Source organism: Arvicola amphibius, chromosome 6 (assembly GCF_903992535.2).
Source record: "Arvicola amphibius chromosome 6, mArvAmp1.2, whole genome shotgun sequence".
Taxonomy (NCBI): Eukaryota; Metazoa; Chordata; class Mammalia; order Rodentia; family Cricetidae; genus Arvicola; species Arvicola amphibius.
In genome coordinates, this window is record NC_052052.2 from 38,259,404 (window position 1) to 38,271,892 (window position 12,489).

Sequence of the window (12,489 nt, forward strand, 5' to 3'; positions counted from 1 at the left end):
TGACTTAAGAAGAAAATGAGAAGTAGCAAGCTATATCTGAAAAGGCAGAAGAGAGCAGACATTCAGGAAGAGGAGGAATACGCTAATAGACTACTTGAAGAGCTTGTTTTCAAGTAGCATAGCACACATAATCTGTGTTCTCTCAGTGATGTTAATGCTGATATGGCAAATATATGGAGAGATATTGGCTTTTTTCCAGTGTAGGAAATTAAAGCGTAAAATAATTTTCTTTGTGGAACGTGGTATCTGAATTTGTTTCCCCCCAGTTTCCGAATTATTATTATTACTCTCATGAGCTCTTTTAAGTTGAGTAGTAATTTACTGACATAACTGATAGAATAAAACATCTGCTTATATCTTCATTACACCAAATAATTTAATATTGCTATACTATTATCCAAAATAGAATACATATTCAAAATTTATCAATTATTTCCAAAATGTTCTTTTGTAGGTGTCTTATTTTAGTACTTGACTTCCTAATTACTTAATATATCTCCTTACTTTGTGTGTGTGTGTGCCTACGAGGTGTTCATGTTCTACTGCCTTAAGTGGAGGCTAGAGGACAACTCTCGGGAGTCAGTTCTTTCCTTCCACTTAATTGATTCAAAGGCTTAATTCAGCTTGTGATTGAAGCCTATATAAAAGTGCTCACTGAGCACCACTTTCTCATATTTCGAGACAGCTTCATGTAGGTCAGGTCAGCCTTGAACTTGCTACATAGTGGAGGATGATCTTGAAGGCATGATTCTCTTACCAAGAGTACTTGGATTAAAACTGTGTGCCACTAGCCCAAACCACAGTGGTATTCTTGTATGTGGATGCTCACAGGCCTAATTGTGAGTTAGGTTGTAGAATATATGCAGTTCTTAAACACACATAAACAAAGTAATGAGATAAACTGACCCAATACTAATTAAGTACACGGTAAAAGCAGGGGAAAGGTAACAAGGAGTCAAATTGGATTCAAATTCCTGCTTCGCTACTTCCCAGCTGTGTGGATCTTAGAAAAACTATCTTTTCTCTTTTAGATGTCATATCTCTAAAGTCCCGACATCCACTACTTCCCCTCTATTAATGGTGAGGAAGTGTAGTGCACAAGGGAAACAGGGTTCACTTCAGCTTGCAGTTCTAGAGAATACATAGAGTTCCTCATGTGGGAAGACAGGGCAGCAGGAAACAATCATCTACTACCAGAAAACTGAAGAATATTCATGCTCAGCTCACTTTCTCCACTTCTTCAGTCCAGGACCTTAGCCCGCAGAAGTGCCAGGGGTTCTTCCTCAAAACCAAATCTAAATAACACCTCATAGGTATGCCAAGAAGCTGTGTCTTAGGTGACTCTAGACAGCAATGGCATAGACCACCTATCAGAGTACATAATCTAGCAAATCAATGGCTATGAGGGCAACTGAGTAGTTTAAACCATAAACATCAGACTAGCTGCTATATCACAATGGTGACACTTGAGCTGAAACTATGAAAGCTGACATTTAAAAGTGGGTCAAGAAGAAAAATGGAACAAAAATTAAAAGAAAAATCAAAGAAGAAATTTGACAAATTACTATTGGTGCCAAATCCCAGAACTCTTAGGTAGTTTTTTTTTTTAGTCATATTCAATTATTTATTCATCAAGTATTTTTTGGAAACTTATATGCTCTGTTTTGATTTGGGTATTAATGACAACAATTTAAACCCTCTCATAGAGCTTACATTTTATTATTATTCACATATTTTAATATTAAAGTATAATTAAATCATTTTCTCCCTTCACTTTCCTTCCTCAAGCTCCTCCCAAATTCCTTCCCTCCAACTCTGACAATCAGCTAGGCATGGTGGTGAAGGGCTATAAACCCAACACTTGGGATTTGAAGGGAGGAGGACTAGAGTTCAAAGCCAGCCCCAACTATACAGCAAGTTTATGGTCAGCCTCAGCTACATGAAACCCTGTCACAAAAAGCCAACAAACAACCATGCAAGCAAGTACATAAAGAATAAAGAGCCATGGGCAGATCGTATTATGAAACAGATTTCCTTGCTTAATTTTCAAAGATAATTTTAAAGATGATTTCAGAAACCAATAGGTAGGAACCAAACTCTTACATGTGTCAAAAGGAAACAGCCACCTAAGATGAAGAAATGACAGAAGGATGCCGTCTTCTCAACCCCTGTAGCAGATGTCAAACTAGCATTCTGAAATGCTAAAGACGGTGCTTTTGAATTTCACACAGGAAAGCTGCCATAGGGAAGTCAGAAAGCAGGGGAGGGATGAAGAGTAGGGATAAAGTAAACCCAAATTTCCTTCACAAAATAAGCTGACAAATGTTCATCAGGTGTAGATTTTCACCACTTTTCATTGCTCACATTTAATACTTAGGCCATGAACTGCCTTGGCTTAAGGCCAACATGTGACTGAAGTATTTTAAATAAAGAAATTAGGGGCTCAAATGTCTGGCTCTTAACAGCAAACTAGAGAGGTAAGTATGTTTCAGGGAGCATGCCAGGTTAGGGGAGGAAGCACAGAGGCAAGGAATTACATTCGGGCCACAATAAAGAACTTATCAGTATTATAAGATGAACACTAGGAAACAGTACCAAGGACTGGGAAAAGAACCTCTAAAAGTACTGAAGTTACAACTCTGTGGTAGTGTCTGTGGGCACTAATGAGACCCTGATTGATACAAACACTACTTACACACCACACTCATAAGGGAAGCAGGATCTTTCTGATCTGCTATTATCTCTAATAAAGACTGACCTGTTGAATAAACAGTACAATAAGAATATGACATATATACTTTCAAAGGTAGTAACAAACATCTCCTGCCTCTGTCACAGGGGTGGGGAGAAAGGCAGAGAACTCATAGTCCATAGTCTACCTAGTTCATTTATTTCAACATTCAAAGGGATGGACAAACTACAGCAGTGAAGAACTAAAGATAAATTAACAATTAATTTCTCCTTAAAATATATTAATAATGTATTATTGCCAAAAATCAAAAGGAATTACAATGATTTGTGTGCAAATATGCTCAGCTGATTTTAAACTATGACACCATGAGGCACTGTTTGGCGGAGAGATTTCAAAAGGTGGTGTGAATTATGAAGACAAGTACAGAGAACTGTAATAACTTTTTTCAGTACAGAAAGGGTTAAGTGTTGTTGGTGGCTGCTCATTCATTTCCCGGCCGCCCAGACCCAAAATAATCAGTCAGAAACTATATTAATTAAATCACTGCTTGGCCAATGACTTAAGCATATTAATAGCTAGCTGTTATATCTTAAATTAACCCATTTCTATTATTTTATATTTTACCACGAGGCTTGTGTTCCACCTGGTGGCTGATGTCTTTCTCCTCTGGCAGCTACATGGCAGTGGCTCACTGACTCTGCCTAATCTCTATATACATCTTTCCCAGCTTGGCTATATTCTGTTAAGCCATTGACTGAAAGCAGCTTCTTTATTAACCGATGACAATAAAACATATTCATAGCATACAGAGGGGAATCCCACATCACTTAAGCCTAGGTCCTCATGCATGCTAAGTAAGTGCTCTACCAGGCAGGTTGAATCACTAGGCCTCCAGCCCCTACTCCCCTTTTTATTTTGCTTTGTAAGACAGAGCCTAACCATGTAGCTCAGGCTGGACTTGAACTTGTGAATCTTCTGCCCCTGAATAGTAGGATTACAGATGTCCACCTGGCACACTATAACTCTTAGTCACACACTTAATATTCATGGTAGAGACTGTTAGTAGGGCCTAAATATTTCCATCTTTTCTTAGGGAAGAATCTCTTGTTTTCGTTTGTTGTTCGAAATTAAATCAATGACTGAAAATTAAACAGTTAAGTTTTCCTTATTTTTTAGCACACAGTTCTTTAAACTCCAGAAGTGTTGGTTGTAGTTCCAGCAGTCATCCCGATGATGACATAACCTGAACCGTGGTAGGGAAGGAAGATAAAGAACTGAGTTTCAAATTCTGTGCTGTGCCACACCATAACCAATCAGAAGACCTGTAGACTTAGAGAAAGAGAAATCCAGATGCTATTTTGTTATGAACGTTTATCTTTCAGTTACAAATAACAAAGGCCTATTGTAATTTTTTACCTACTTTAGTCATTGAGAAAAATGACCAGTCTATGGAACTATATTATTAATCCATGAAATATGAGACAAGTTACACATATTTGGGTTAGTTCTTTGTCTAGCAGAAAGACTCAAAATATGCTAGTGTGTGCTTTATACTTAGGGAATGGGCTGATTGCTCATTTAGGAAGTTCCACTGTATAGCTAGTTAGTAAAAGGGAGTCCACTCTCAGAAGGTCAAGTAGGAACACAAAAGAGAGCATGGAGGTTATTACTTGGGATGACTTCAACATTTATTTCCCAAGCAATGAGGTAGGAGAAATTTTTCTTACTAGCATGTGAACCAGTCAATTTATCCAGAGAAGACTGCCCACTGGGGTTTGGAATAATATAACAGTGAAGTATGTATCTACAAAAATGCCAGGGTGCTAGATTTACAGTTCAGAATCAGTAGGTGAATCAGTTTTCCCTTTTGAACATTTTCCATCTATTTACCTAAGAATTATGCACAATTGTAATTTTTAGAAAATAAAACAGTCACAATAAACACACTACCATGCTCCTTGCTTTTTTCACTTAATGTATTCTGAACATCCTCCTACATCAATATCTATGAATGAGCTTTATTCAGTATTTCACTATAGGAATGTAAAATTAGTTTTTATTGATGGGCATTTCAGACATTTTCATTTTTTGCTATTTAAGCAATGCTAAAATAAGCATTTTTTAACTTCTTTTTTTTGTTGGGTCTTTATGTGGTTTGGGTATCAGGGTAACCGTGGCCTCATAAAACGAATACAACAATGCTTCTTCTGTTTCTACCTTGTCGAATAATTTGAGGAGTATTGTTATCAATTCTTTTTTGAAAATCTGGTAGAATTCTGCACTAAAACCGTCTGGCTCTGGGCTTTAAGTTCGCAGACTTTTCATTACTATTTCTTTGTCACTAGGGGTTATAGGTCTGTTAAAATTGTTTATCCGATCTTCATTTAACTTTGGTAAGTGATAAGTATTGAAAATTATGCATTTATTTTAGATTTTCCAATTTGGTGGAATACAAGTTTTTAAAATATGTCCTTATTCTCTGAATTTTCTTAGTGTCTCTTGTTATGTCTTCCTTTTTGTTGTTAATTTTGTTAGTGTAGATATTCTCTCTCCATTGTTTAGTTAACTTGAAAAAGGATTTAGTCAATATTTTTGATTTTCTTTATTTCATTGGTTCTTTGTATTTTTGTTTCAACTTTTATTGATTTTAGCCCTGAGTTTGAAATTTTCTTGCTTCCTACTACTTGTGCATGTGATTTTTTCTTTTTATTCTAAAACTTTTAATTGTGCTATTAAGTTACTAGTATGAGATCTCTCATTTTTTCTTTTTGTAAATACTTTCAATGAACTTGCCTATAGAACCACATTCATCATGGCCTGCAATCCCATATGTAGGTCCAGCTAGCCCTGAAGTCACAGAGATCTGCCTGCATCTGTCTTTGACTCTGGAGTGCTAAGATTAATAGCATGTGCCACCATGCCCAGCAAACAATTTTTGGTGTGTGTGTCTGCCCAGCAAACAATTTTGGTGTGTGTATTTTTATTTATGGATATGCACACACATATGTTTATAGAAGCCAGAGCTGGTGTCTTCTATATGGTTGGTGTCAATGTCAATCACTCCCCACCTTAATTCTTAGGACACAGACTCTCACTTACCCTGGAGCTCACAGACTCAGTAAGGCTAGCTGTCTAATGACCTCCAGGAATCTACCTGTTACCATCTGCTCATGGTTGTGATAACAGATGTGCACTGTAGTGCCTAGTTTTTCTGTGGGTGCCTGAGATGAGAGCCCAGTTCCCAATGCGTTTGTAGCAAGAACTTAATAACATCTTTTCAGCCTTCATACAGGTTTATAGATTCTTAAACCATCTCTTTTTAAAGTGAGCATATTTATTAGTTGATATTTCTAGGTTCACAATTACATAGTAATTTTTATTTCTAATTAAAATGAATCTATATTATTATATAAACCAAAAGCATTTATATAAAGAGAAAATAATTTTTTCTAAAAAATTATATTAGCATTATAATTGTGTAGAATGTTATCTTCTCATTTAAAATTGACATCTAGGACACTGTCTGCCTTCAATAAAGTCAATAGTAATTTTAAAAATACAATAGAAAAAAACTTTAAAAAAATAGGCAGACTAGACATATTTTTCAAAGCCTAAGAAGTCTGTTTGCTTGGTTTTCTCACAATGGGATATGGAAGACTCACTAACTAAAGTTGTAATTTCAGATCTGGGCAGAATTAATTTTTCTTAAACAGTACTTATTAATGATGTCATTTAGATTTCTTTCAGATTGAAGCAGTAGAAATGGTAGCACCTAAAGATTAGTTAACTTTTTAAATTAAATATAATAAAAAGACCCTGTTAATGAGAAATATTCAACTTGAAATTGGGTTTTCACATGGGGCTCTCAAAACCCTGAAGTTACCTTCAGAGATATTTCAGAGCCAATGAGAAAATTGGTTTGTTATTGTATAAATCTTTTTCAAATTTATCATAAACTGCTTAACCATGGTCCTAAGTAGTTATCCAATTAATTCTCAAGCCACCACATACAGCAGATATGGCCATCATCTTGATTCTGCGGCTCTTCAGTTTAGAGGCAGGCTCAAATCTGTTCTTTGGGTCAATAGAACCACACTAAGTGAAAATAGGGACTTGAGCACTGGGTTCCTTAAATGAGGAATAATATTTAGAAAAGGTCCTGGGTGTGAAGTCAGATTTAGAGGCTTGCAACAAGATCACTGGTATCAAAGCCCACTCTCTCAGGGGAAAGCCTGGGAAAGACATAATCCTTCACTTGGGAGATAACTCTGGCAGGGGTTTGACTGCTGTCTCCAGTCATTCTTCAGGGTGCACTTTCTAGTATAAGAAAACTCATCAGGGGTAGCAGCAGGAAAGAAAGCGAGTTATCAGGAGAATTATCAAAAACTCTCAAATAATTAAGGAGCGGTCAGTGGTTAACTTTGGAAAACTGAATCCATTGATCTTCCCAGTTTTATACCTGCAATGTAACTCTAACTTGGACTCTCTGTGTGTGTGTGTGTGTGTGTGTGTGTGTGTGTGTGTGTGTGTGTGTGTTTGTCCATGTAACATCAAGGTGGTTATACTTTTCTCATTTTCATCTTCTATTGGCACAATTTTATTTTTAAAAAAATAAGACAGGGTTCCTTGCTCATGATCTCCCTCCTTTTGCTCCTCATCAGGACCTTGGGAGCTCAGTCCGGTTCTCCTATGTGCGTTTACCCATTGAGAAGGTGGGACAGATCTAACAGGAGACCACCAAGTCCAGTTGGAATGGGACTGATGGAACACGGGACCAAACCGGACTCTCTGAATGTGGCTGATGGTGGAGGAGGACTGAGAAACCAAGGACAATGGCGATGAGCATGAACTCTACAGCATGGACGGGCTCACTGGGAGTCTTGTCAGTTTGGTTGCTCACCTTCCTGGACTTAGGGGGAGCTGGGAGGACCTTGGACTTAACATAGTGAAGGGAACCCTGATGGCTCTTTGTCTTGGAGAGGGGTGGAGTGGGGGTACGGATGGAAGGGAGGGAAGGGAAGGGGGAGGAGGAGGGGAGAAGATGGAAATTTTTAATAAAAAAAATGAGAAAAAAAAATAAAATAAAAAATAAAAAGTGAAAAAAAAAAAAAAAAGACAGGGTTTCTCTGTGTAGTCCTGGCTCTCCTGGAACTCACGCTGTAGAGCAAGTTGTCCTCAAACTCATGGAGACCCTTCTGCCTCTGCCTCCCAAGTGCTAGGATTAAAAGTACGACCTACCACCTGGTTGGCGTAACTTTCCAGAATACTGTCATTTGCCCAAGTATTCTTCTTCTAAGATTCTCCTCAGAGCTGGGTGTACTGACACATGACCCCAATCTCAGCTAAAGTAGGAGGCTCTCAAGTGTGCGACCTGAGGGGGTTACAATGTGAGATTCCCATTTCACCACCTCTTAAGAATCAGATTAGATACATATCATCTTATTTGTAGACAAGATAACTGTTCTCATTGTTCTCTATGTTACATTATACTATGTGGATCTGTTGATATCGCCTTATCTTACTGGCTAAACTCTGAATTATCAGACTAATGAAATCTCTGTATACTACATGCTAAGCAGACATGTGATAAATATTTATAACTCTTAACTGAATGACCATCCTTTATAGTAAAGAGCAAGAAAGATTATATATAAAGCTGATGAAGGTGTTATCAAAAGTCAGAAGTATGTAAGAACCCATAATATGCTGGATCTGCTTTAGCCAGTACTAAAGACTTCAGGAACAGGCAGAGAAACCGTGAACACTCTCTTCGACAAGTGCTCTCAAATGAAATCAGCTGGAAGCAGTTTTCATTAAGATGGATTGAATGTGGCATCGTGAGAAACACTTTATCAAATGTAGTGTTTTACTTAGTGATTAACTATATACCAGCTGATGAAGCTCCCTAAATCCTTTGTAATCCCACCACTCCAATAAACATTTAATGAGTATATAAGTTCAAAAAGCCTAGTAGAGGATTTAAACCTTCAATCTTGTTTTTATTTACTCTTGGAACTCAATTTCTCAATTCAAGTGAAGAAAGCTGGTGCTTGAGGCTCATCTGTTGCCCTGGTAAAATTAATGTGCTTTCTAAAGTTTAAATTAAACATGATATTTAAGATGAAAGAAACTTAGGCAAAGTGCCACAGTAACTAACAGTCACACTTGCTTTAAAATGTCTGAATATTGGCAAATTGTTTTCTTAAAAACACTTTTTAATTAAAATAAGTGATTTGTCCCAACTTGGAGATGTGAATCCTGGAAACAGAAGGACTGTCATACTACGTCCTACAATGCAGTGGACAGCAGACGTGCATGTGTGCTGGAGCCCAAACCCTACTTGCTTGTGGTGGGGCGCATGAACGCTCACTTCACTTCTACTATCTACTACTGTTATAACTCTGGAGGTCAGACCATTGATCCGAGTTTCCTTGTCTCTACAATAGGAATATATAGTCTAAATGTCCCTATCTCACTGATTACAGGGTTCAGGAAAATGATTTGGTAGTCACGTTTTATCATATAAATATGAAGCAGTATTACTATTCCTGGACTTTACTCAGTAGGACATGGTGGTATATGCTGGAGCTCTTAGCACTTGGGAGGTGGAGGCAGGAGGACATAGAGTTCAAAACAAGTCTAAGTTTCCTGTCATCCCAAAAAATAGTGAAAAAAAAAACTTTGATGATTGTAAAAAGTATACTGACTTAGATAATTTTCAACAATCTGACCACCATGTGGTTTTTCTTTAGTTCAGAAAAGTATTATAAACTATCCATTAACTACAAATTGGAAAAGGGAAGTGAATGAAGAGAAACGACCTGGCTGAGGAAAGAATAAAGACAATTTAACAGTCCTAAGAGGTGAGTAAATTTTAATAGGATTCTAATAAACAAAACAAGTAAGTATATGTTTCAGCAGTTTGCCATTGCTAAAACACCTAGACACTAATATGAGCAAATGATCAATTGTTTCATTAGAAATATTCAGGAGTTAATAAACAAGAGCTTATATTCCTCTGGAGATTATCAGTCTGAATAAATCTCCATGACAATTTAATAAAAGTTCTTTTGTTGGCAATAAATACCATATTTAAACATCTGCATTTAAAGCTGTAACATGTGAGGTATACATAGAAACTTTTGAAATGAAATTAAGAAAGCATCTATGTTTGGAATTATTATTAGTCTTATTTTAAGTAATAACCATATTGTGGTTAAGTAGGAGATTTTACTGTTTTGCAAAATGCATTTGCTTAAGTTTTTAGGGGTAATAATTTGGTTTGAAATGGTCTCATCAAAATCTAACAAATATATAAGATATTCTAATGTTTCTGTGAAGCTTAAATTTTTAACTCTAAAAGCTTAGTTGCTACAAACATTAAAAGTAAGCATGAAATTTCAATTACTTGTTTGTTGATTGTTGTTTTGTATGTATGTATGGACTGGGGATCAAAACCAGGACCTTACATATGCTAAGCACAAACTCTACCAGTAAGTTACATCCTACGTTCTAAATAATGCAGTTTTAATTATTTTTTGCTTCAGTTAATATTTTCCAGTTTGAATCTGAATAATTAAAATAAAAATTAATCATAAAAATGTACTGATCGAACCTGGGGATATGGCTGTGCAAATGAATTTGATCCCTGGCACCATGTGAAAACACTGGCACCCAGATGGTCTGGAGTTGCTGTGACAGAAAAGCAGAGAGACGGCCCTCTGACCATCTCTCTGTCCCGAGTATCCCTATATATAGCAGTACACACAGTGCCTACCCACTGGTAATTCAGTGTTATCTTGTTAGAAGCTGGGCTGTCATTGCACTTCAGTGCTTGTCTTCAAGTAAGCCTTATTTTATTTCATTATGATCCCTAAAGAGAAACAGTAAAGATGCTGCTTGTACAAATGTGCTGTGAAGTGTGGAAAAGTGAACAGATAAAAATATTTTGAGAGAGAAAAACCTACATTTATCTAACTGTTGTTTTAGAATATTGCTGTAACTGTTTTGTTTTGTCATTGGCTGAAATGCATCTAGCATGGGTGCTGGGAACCAGACTCTATACACAAGAGCAGTACACACTCAGTGTGGAGCTCTCTCTCAAATTCCTAATTAGCTGTCTTAATCTCTTAGTATCCTCAAGTTATTTATAAGTTAGAATTAAACAGAGGTGGGAGAAACAGGTTTAAGGACTAGGACACAAAAATACATTGAGGGCAGTTTTTGTAATTCAGTGAGGCCCTTCAAGTTAAGAGTTAAAGGGATGGGTGTTGCTGGGGCTACAGCTCAGTCGAACTCTTGCTTACCATATAGGAAGTAGGCTCAATTCATGGTATAGAAAAATCAAACTAAAAAAACTCATACCCTCTAACCACAATTAAAAACTCGAAGGCAAAACAAGACCAGCACCTTTCTGCATCCGATATATCTGCCCCATCATAGAAGTGAATGTATAAATAGATATTGTGTAAAGTGATTGGGATAGAAGTATGTCGGCATTGCTTGAGTTCTTTCTGATTTTGGAATATTTGTATAGTCTTCATTGTTTGATTGTCCCTAATTCAAATACTGGAAATTCACAGCTTTTGAGGATCATGTGGCTGCAACAGTTTTGTACTTTGGAGCAATCTAGACTATGATTTCTAGGTTAGGGATGCTGAACCTGCACACTTGGTCCTACGAGGTTCTGTCATGCACTGGGGGCTTAGAATGCAGTTTTACAGGTAAATTCGGACTACTTACAGGAATAAGCATTCTGAGAATGACTGAAGACAAATTTCTATCATATAACTGAAAACAATATAAACATATAGTCTGGTTCCTTGTAAACATGTCCACCAACCCTCGTAAGTCCTTCTGCAAAGGCTACAGGTGATATTAATATAATGTACCAATGGATATGGGCATCTTGGTGAATTAGGTTGGTAGATGAATGCAAAAATCAAGACTTCAACCTAAACACTGTAAGAAATAGGAAACATTGCCTCACACCAAGTGGTAAACAATACAGTACAATCTTAATCAGAATCTGGAAGGCTGCACTTACGTCTCGGGCTTTCACATAGAAGGCCTCTTGGAAAGCAGCTTCTAATGAGCCAATAAAAAATACAGGGTGGCAGTCACCATATCTATAGGAAAAATTATGAAGATTAATAAAGAAATGTTTGAAATTCATACCAAAGCCAAACACAAACTGAATCAATGACTGGTAAGCAAATGTTGTGGCTAATATCTAGAACAAACCAAATATTAAATAACTTTTTAATGCCTGAAAGATTTATAAATTTTAAAAATTCTTCTTGGTCTGTACCAATATATTAGAACACTGAAATTTTTGGCAATAAGTAAACAGGTTTAATAAATATTATGAATCTATATCAAAAGAAGTACTTCTTGGCTACATAATTTCACCAGATTTTGGAGTTACAATAACTTTTTCTCATTTTAGCTCATTCATTTATTTGTGAATTCTACCATAGAAAATCGATTATTATAAAGTTTCCTTATAATAGTATTGCCAGAAAAAATAACACTAAAAGAGCAATATCATTTGTGTCAAATTGAAAATTAAATAGTAAGAATTCTCTTGAAACACCTCAATAGACTCCAAAATATACAAAGAACTTGCTAACCCTCTTAAAAGAAATGCTAAAGAATCCAAAAACAAAAATTAAAAGAAAAATTCACTTATATTTAAATTTTAATTACCTTTGAATTTAGTATTGTGTAAGTGATTTTTGTTTCCCCTAGGATATACTAAAAACTAGTATGATATATTCTAGTCCTTTGAGAAACAT

General features: G+C 36.3%; 1 protein-coding gene across 2 annotated transcripts in view; it reads right to left on the reverse strand.

Moving 5' to 3' along the window:
* Faf1 (Fas associated factor 1) overlaps positions 1 to 12,489 on the reverse strand; it is a 278,068-nt gene that overhangs the window by 86,146 nt on the left and 179,433 nt on the right. For both annotated transcript variants that reach the window (XM_038332461.1, XM_038332462.1), the window contains exon 12: positions 11,739 to 11,820. In XM_038332461.1, coding sequence (XP_038188389.1) covers positions 11,739 to 11,820 — 82 coding nt within the window. The remainder of the gene's footprint in view (positions 1 to 11,738; positions 11,821 to 12,489) is intronic.